This window comes from Hibiscus syriacus, unplaced genomic scaffold (genome assembly GCF_006381635.1).
Source record: "Hibiscus syriacus cultivar Baekdansim isolate YM2019G1 unplaced genomic scaffold, ASM638163v2 tig00110177_pilon, whole genome shotgun sequence".
Classification (NCBI taxonomy): Eukaryota; Viridiplantae; Streptophyta; class Magnoliopsida; order Malvales; family Malvaceae; genus Hibiscus; species Hibiscus syriacus.
The window spans coordinates 456831-465254 of NW_024062613.1; the positions used below are offsets into that span (position 1 = coordinate 456831).

At 34.8% G+C, this 8424-nt stretch overlaps 1 protein-coding gene across 1 annotated transcript; it reads left to right on the forward strand.

Moving 5' to 3' along the window:
• The first annotated feature begins 6150 nt into the window (after positions 1 to 6150).
• Positions 6151 to 8215, forward strand: LOC120217053 (F-box protein At5g39250-like). Its single transcript, XM_039214276.1, has 2 exons — positions 6151 to 6216; positions 7204 to 8215. Exon 2 carries the CDS (start codon positions 7280 to 7282, stop codon positions 7880 to 7882), a length of 603 nt encoding a protein of 200 aa, XP_039070207.1. The 5' UTR covers positions 6151 to 6216; positions 7204 to 7279; the 3' UTR covers positions 7883 to 8215.
• Positions 8216 to 8424: the final 209 nt, after the last annotated feature.

Genomic DNA, 8424 nt, shown 5'->3' on the forward strand with positions numbered 1-8424 from the left:
TTGGTTGAAGTAATGCAATTTATTCAAGTTTCAATTTACAGAAGAAGAATAGAATCTGAAACTTAAAATCGCAACGTGAAAATGACTATCGCAATGCGAAAATGACTATCGCAATGCGAATTTGACTATCGCAACGAGAGAATCGCAATGCGAAATGAAAATCGCAACGCGATTTTGGTTTCGCGTTGCGATTTTCATTTCGCGTTGCGATTTTCATTTCGCGTTGCGATTTTCATTTCTCGTTGCGATTCTCTCGTTGTGATTCATTTCGCGTTGCGATAGTCATTTTTCACGTTGCGATTTTAAGTTTCGTGTTGCGAAAGTAAACTATTTATTCTTCTGCAAATTGAAACTTGAATGGATTGCATTACTTCAACCAAAAGACAAAACAAAGACAAATACTAACTTCAGAGTATTAAAGAATACACAGTTTAGCAGAATTGGCAGCAACCGAACAAATTTACTTTCAACTAAAAGACAAAACAAAGACAAATACTAACTTCACAGTGTTAAAGAATACACAGTTTAGCAGAATTGGCAGCAACCGAACAAATTTACTTTCAACCAAAAGACAAAACAAAGACAAATACTAACTTCACAGTGTTAAAGAATACACAGTTTAGCAGAATTGGCAGCAACCGAATAAATTTACTTCAACCAAAATACAAAACAAAAGACAAATACTAACTTCACAGTGTTAAAGAATAAACAGTTTAGCAGTATTGGCAGCAACCGAATAAATTTACAAAGCAATCTAAGGAAATGGTTAATCTAAGTGAAATTACGAGTAAATTTATCATCAAGTTAAATATGGAAAATCTTAAACTTACCTCGTTGCGTAGAGTATGAACCTCATTCTGCAACGATACTACCATCTCACGTAGAGCGAAAACCTCACCACGTAAAGTAGACACCTCCATACGCCATGCACCATCATTATCGCGTAGAGTATCGATCTCCTCACGCAAGGCATTGACCTCATCACGTAACTCCCTTGACTCATCCCGTGGAGGTGGAGAACAGGAAGATAGAAGTCGTGACATCTTTGTCGGTCGCCTATCATGAGGTGATAGTGGAGAAGAGGCTCGATGATGTGACGGGATAGGTGATGGCTCTCGTTGTAGAGGTGTATAGTCGGGTCGATCAAGTGATGGCTCTGGGTGAGGTGATGGCTCTCGAAGTGGAGGCTGCTCATCATTCGTGCCATCAAAAAAACGCTGACTAGCTTGCCACCAATCAGTGGCAAGCTCAGCCTCCGTGGGTGTCAGTCTCTGTAATGGAGTGTTGGCCTCCTAAAAATATAAAAACTCAAACAAAGTTAAACGTCTACTATTAATAACTTGTTTATATATGATAGTATTTGTGTTAACTTACATTATTTATTGTCGCATATGGTATTAAGTCTTCCCAATCCAACAGACGTTTCCTCTTCCAGGAAATAACCCTAGGAATATCATTTGAAGTTTTTAATGCATATGTCCGCATGCTGGGGAAAGCCTCGAATATCCAAATCTACAAACAATATAATAACAAACATTAGTAATTGTTAAATAATTAATTATAATTTTGAAAACATTATATAGAAATTCTTAACTTAAAGGCCCAAACAAAGCCTGACAAAGTGTATTTCGACCCATCGCCACGCAAACTTTTGCAGTCATCAAAGGCAGACGACAACTTAGTCCAGGTAGCTTTCCATATATACGAACCCCACAGAAACAGATTCCATGCAGTTAGGTCCTCTACCAATAATATTAGCTCCTAAGGAATAGGTTGTCTGGCCTCTCTGCCTAAAAAGCCGGCATACAAAAGTACTAGAAGGCATACTCGGACAACATCGACGTTATTCATCCGAGTAAAACCATCTTTCTTATTAAACAATTTCTTCAGGTCGTCGACGTGTAAGTTCGGCTTCTCTATTGACTCATCAGGAAAAACCCGGGATAACCATGATGGGCGGGTGATATGACGAGTGTACCGGCCTACATCATCGTGTCCGAATCGTAGACCAGTGATTAAGCAGAACTCCTTCCGCCCAAAACAAGTATACGCCGGTGGAAAATGAAACCATATCTCTTCCTCACCACGTTGTATACTTTTGGGTAGATCGCTAGTCATGGTCTGAAGCCACAAATGGGTCAAATTAGCATTTCCACCCGGATGATGTACTCTCAGCCATGGCCCGAAGCAGGTTTCCTCAAACATTTTTCTTTGTGCAGGTGAAAGCTTCGAAGCAATTGTAGTGGCTAGGCTAACTTTATTCCTTAATGTCAATGAAGCCGAAAAAATTTCTACAAAAACAATAAACATACTAAGTTAGATATACCAAAAACTACACTGTGAAGATATACCAAAAATAATAAACATAAAGAGTAGTAGTTTATTCTTGAAACTAAAATTTGCAACACTGTTTTGTCTTTTGGTTGAAATGAAAATCGCAACAAGAGAATGACTATCGCAACGCGGAAATGACTATCGCAACGAGAGAATCGCAACGCGAAATGAAAATCGCAATGCGATTTTGGTTTCGCGTTGCGATTATCTCGTTGCGATTTTCATTTCGCGTTGCGATTTTCATTTCTCTCGTTGCGATAGTCATTTTCGTGTTGCGATTTTCATTTTCATGTTGCGATTTTAAGTTTAGAAACTATTATTCTTCTGCAAATTGAAACTTTAATGGATTGCATTACTTCAACCAAAAGACAAAACAAAGACAAATACTAACTTCACAGGGTTAAAGACTAAACAGTTTAGCAGTATTGGCAGCAATCGAATGAATTTAATAAGAAATCTAAGTGAAATGGTTAATCTATTATTGAAATTACCAGTAAACTTATCATCAATTTCAATATGAAAAACCTAAAATAATGCAAAAATTTCAAAATAAAAATAATTAAAAAAACTAACCCTCGGAGGTTGATTTTCCATTTCTGAATGATTGTGAGGGATTTCTGACCGTGAATGGTTGTAAGGGATTTTGCCGGAGATGGGGACGGATTTCGCCGTAGAGAGTGAGAGATGGAGATGAGACTGAGTTGTGATTTTAGGTTTTACGTTATGAGTTGCGATTATGGGATATACTGTGGACGGTTCAGTGTTTCGATAATTAATATTCGTGTTTGGAATTTGAAAATAAAATACGCGTAGTGATTCTAATGGCGCTTTAAAAATCGCGTTGCGATTTACGGATATGCGTTGCGATTTTACGTATGTCGTTGCGATTTACGGATACGCATTACGATTTACGTATTCTCGTTGCGATTTACAGATACACATTGCGATTTACGTATTCTCGTTGCGATTTACGGATACGCGTTGCGATTTTACGTATTGTTGTTGCGATTTACGGATACGCATTGCGATTTTACGGATACTCGTTGCGATAGTCAGAATCGCGTTGTGATTTATATGTTCGCGTTGCGATTTTTATATTCGCGTTGCGATTCTGGAAAATCGCAATGCGAATTTGTACTATCGCATTGCGATTCTTCATAATCGCATTGCGATTCTGGGAACTGATTTGCGATTCTGGAGATCGCGTTGCGATTTTTATTTCGCATTGCGATTTTGTTGGTCATTTTGGCAAATCCAAAAAAAGTTGGTTAAAATCGTATATTATAAGACATTTTTAGATACTGAGACGATTTTCTCTATTAACTTACCCACCATCCACTCGTCCATTTCATCAAGGTTTTCATCTCGAATAACTCTCAGTGTTTCAAACACCGTTGTCTCCTCTTCCATGAATGAAAGTTGGTTGAATAGATGAAGAAATTCTTCTGCCATGACTTATAATTTGCAGGTAAAGTGACAGATGTAGGATAACAGACCCATCATTGTGAAAACTACAATGAAATAGGAAGAGAGAGCGGGAACTTCTACTATGCGACACCTAAAAAACTGTTAAAAAACGGCGTGTCCTGTTAAATAAGTGGTCGGTTAAAATTTAGATCGGTTATGTTATATCATTTAACCGGAAATATTATCAAGTACAATAATATATTAGGTAGCGGTTATATAATGTAATAGGTAGCACTTATATTGATCTATTTTTTAACTCAACAGGTATATTTAAACCGATAACATTGCAAATTTACCTATTACATTATAATTATCGGTTTTGATATTTTTGGGACTGATACAATTTTAAATATATCACACTTTATGCATGCACCTTGTTGTGCTTTCATTTTGGAAAAAAATTATCGACACATATTTAAAGAGTGTCGATACATAATGTAAACCTATTTGCTAATTAATTAGTATATTTTTACCGGTTACATTGTAAATTTACCTGTTTCTGGGTTTTTGTTCTTTGAGAAACTGATAACATGGTGGGTTTCCCAATGTTATTCTTTTGTTACTGCAAAGTTTTTATTCTTTTCTTACTGGGTTTTGCTTAAAATATCCAACTTTTTGTATTAAAAAATGAAAATTCTGAAATAAAAATGACCACACAAGCACACTTTTTTACTACAGGTTTTGTCGTTTTGAGACCAATTTTGTCATATTTTTACCTGTTATATTATTATGGATCGATACATTTTTATAAAGTATCGACATTTTATTGGCGCTATAACTTTTTTTCTTTTAAATTCCAAAAGTATCGATACTTATAATAAAGTATCGACACTTTCAACATATCCGGTAGCTCTTTATCGGTTTTGTCATTTCGATACCGGTTTTGTCATATTTTTACCTGTTATATTGTTATGGATCGATACATTTTTATAAAGTATCGACACTTTATTAGCGCTATAACTTCTTCTCTTTTAAATTCCAAAAGTGTTGATACTTATAATAAAGTATCGACACTTTCAATATATCCGGTAGAGCTTTACTTGTTTTGTTATTTATAGACCAGTTGTCATTTTTTTACCTGTTATATTTTTATAGATCGATACATTTTTATAAAGTATCGACAATTTCAATATATTTGGTAGCGCTTTACCTGTTTTGTCAATTATAGACCGGTTTTGTCATTTTTTTACCTGTTATATTGTTATGGATCGATATATTTTTATAAAGTATCGGCACTTTCAATATATCCGGTAGCGCTTTATCTGTTTTGTCATTTATAGACCGGTTTTGTCATTTTTTTAGCTGTTATATTGTTATGGATCGATACATTTTTATAAAGTATTGACACTTTCAATATATCCGGTAGCGCTTTACCTGTTTTGTCATTTATAAACCGGTTTTTTCATTTTGTTACCTATTATATTGTTATGGATCGATACATTTTTATAAAGTATCGACACTTTCAATATATCTGGTAGCGTTTTACCTGTTTTGTCATTTATAAACCGGTTTTGTCATTTTTTACCTGTTATATTGTTATGGATCAATATATTTTTATAAAATATCGACACAAACCGACAAGTTAAGTTTGTCGGTTGTCAAATTTTTTAATATTTCTTCATAATTTCCACCTATTACATTATTATTACTCGATATTTATGATAACGCTAAACCAAATTTTTTAAATATATTTTAATATATCTAATAACAACATATATTAACTATATATTAATCCACCTTGAGTCAATCTCATATAAAGCACTTAAAGCTTGAAGAAATGATATCTTAAGAGGTTTTCTAATGAGTTATTTCTTTTGGCTGGGTGGATTTAATATCCTTTGCTTCCTAGAGAAGATAGAAATTCATCATTCTCTCCACTCGTTCTCATTGATGGATTGACGAAATTTTCCAATAATGACTGATTTGAGTTTTCCAAACCTTTCTCAATCTAGCCTTTGGGGATAAGAGCCAAGCAAACTAGTTTCCTAATATCTCCAAATGGAAATTTCACGTGAGAAATGGGATTCCCGAGGGGGAATTGTTTATAATTTCAGGGTAGAATATAATAATAATCATTGAATTTTTTTAATTATTTTATTTAGATCCTTCAATTTTTAAAACTTGTAATATAATTTTTTAATATTTAGTCTATTTGTAATATAGTCCCTCAATATTTAGTCCGTTTATAATATAGTCCTTCAACATTTAATCCGTTTGTAATATGATCCCCGTCATAACTACTGAAAGACCATATTATAAATGAACTAAATATTTAAGACTGTATTATAAGTTTAAAAACCTAAATAAAATATTTAAAAAAATTCAATAACCATTCCTATACATTACCCTATAAATAATAAGAGACCAAAAATCACATCTCCTGAAATATCTCTCCAAATTCCACCAATAAATCAGGTAAATAATAACTCTTACTAGTTAATATGCTGCGAATCTCCTCCTAGCTTCGTTGCCTTTTTTTTTCTCCATCTGTGGTTTGTTGATTTCTATTTTTTCTCCGTTTTCGTTCTTTTTTGGTGAAATTTTCGCGTATGAATTAGAAAGTTTGGATTTTTTACATATCATGTAATGGTAGGGTTTGTTTTTGTTTCTGGGTCTGTTTTACATTTAGTCAAAGTTATGTTTTTTTCTCTCGATGTACTATTTCTAGGGTTATATTTATGAATATGGGTGGAATTTGAATTTGGGTTTTGTTTTAGTTGTTTGAAGTAAACTTGGGTTCTGCTGGAAAATTTGAGCTCAGAATTATCTTAGTTTTTGAGGTTTAATATTTTTGAATTGTAGAGCTCGAAAGGAATTATACGGCGTAGAATAGTCGTGTCAACCCCAAATTGGCATAGAATAATCGTGCTCAACCTCGAATTGGCGAATTATTATGTCATTGAAGTGTTAGTTTTGGTAAATTGAATGCTTTAAAATCACTTTATGTGTGTGTTTTTTTCTGTGCATTTGTGTATGATGTATCTGGCTAGTGGTAAAGTTAATCGAGTCAGGTCTAAGATCATAGATTTTTGTTTCGGTGTCTATGAAGTTGACATTGTACAAATTCCATTGCATTTAGAGGTTATTGATCCAGTCTGGTTGTTTTCAAGTAAAATACATTGTTCGGGAAGAGAATTTGTCTTTCTTATCCGTTCACAGACTTGTTTAGGACAGACCTTGTTTCCTGAAATAATGTTTTAGTTTTGAACACGGTTGCAATACCCAATATATCATCTTTTCTGTTGAATGCATCATTTGATGTTTAAGGCACCATGATACGGACATCTTGCTGTAAAAAAGTATGTGCAACATTCATGTTTTGAGCTTAATATCGATCCATTGATGCTCTGACAATTTTATTGTTTTTAGAAGAAGTTTTCAAGGTTGTTTTTCCCTTTTTAGATGGCGTAGACCTTGCAGCTTGTATGGTGGTTTGTAAGAATTGGAGATGCATAGCTAAAGATGATTACTTTTGGAAATGTGTATGTGCAAAGAGATGGCCTTTGATTTGCAAACGGCCCATCCTCCCACCGTAACCTACTATAAACTGTATCAATCGTTCTATAAACGGCAGCATCAGCAAACACTTCTCCCTCCAAGACTTTCCTTCGATGACTTGGAATTCTACATTGACATTTGGAGTGAAGATAAATTGATTTTCTCTGGTGTTGTCCCTGGTCCTGTCCTCCAGGGAGGAATCAAGATCCTACCTGCTGGAATTTGCGACATGCTCAAGTTTCATCTCGAGAGTCCCGAGTACAAGATGAGCTTAACTGTTGACCCAAGTTTCACTGTTCCTTGGAGCCAGACTGTTAGTGTTTCAGTGCTCGTGGGGCGGAAGGACTCGAATAAAGTTGCTTGTATAATTAATAAACCACTGTTTGATTACATAGATCGTACAGCTTCCAGGGCTCTAGCTTTCGACTACCTTGTCTTCTCTCCCTATTATCCCTTTATTTCGGGAATCCGGGCATGGATCTCCTTGCTCTTCACAGAAGATGGAAACAACGGTGTCATGAATGTTTTTGGCATTGAGCTGGACTTTTGTGATGCTGCCAATTCTAGAGAAGAGATATTGTAGCTATTAGACATGCTTGATTGGAAATGAATGATGGAAAGCTTGCGTCCGGGACCAGGCACAGGGAAGAAAATGAAGTAGAGATGTGATAATAATATGTTCAGCCTTCACTGTGCTTTTCATGGTGGATTCTTTCAACATATGTTATTCGGATTTGGAAGATCATCGGAGATTCTATATCCTTGTGTTAGAAGTGAATATGGAACACGAATGCTTCAAGAGAAATGAGGAGTTCGAGCAACATGACTTTCAACTGGAAATAATTCAAATCCCCTTGCACTCCTGGCTCAAGTAGCATCATTTTCTTGCATGTTCATAAGTCTGTACATTAGCACTATGGTGTATTCATTTTAATCAATAAATATGAACAGTTCTTTGTATTTAACTTTCTGCGTATTCTACGTGGATCATTTATTGCTTTTTAAATATTGATTAAAGACCGAGTGATTAGAAACAATGGGTTGTTCAAAGCAGAGGAATTTTAAGTTAATAATATAACATGGTGGAAGAAGGTAGCTTCTAATTATAGAATAAATAAATAAAAG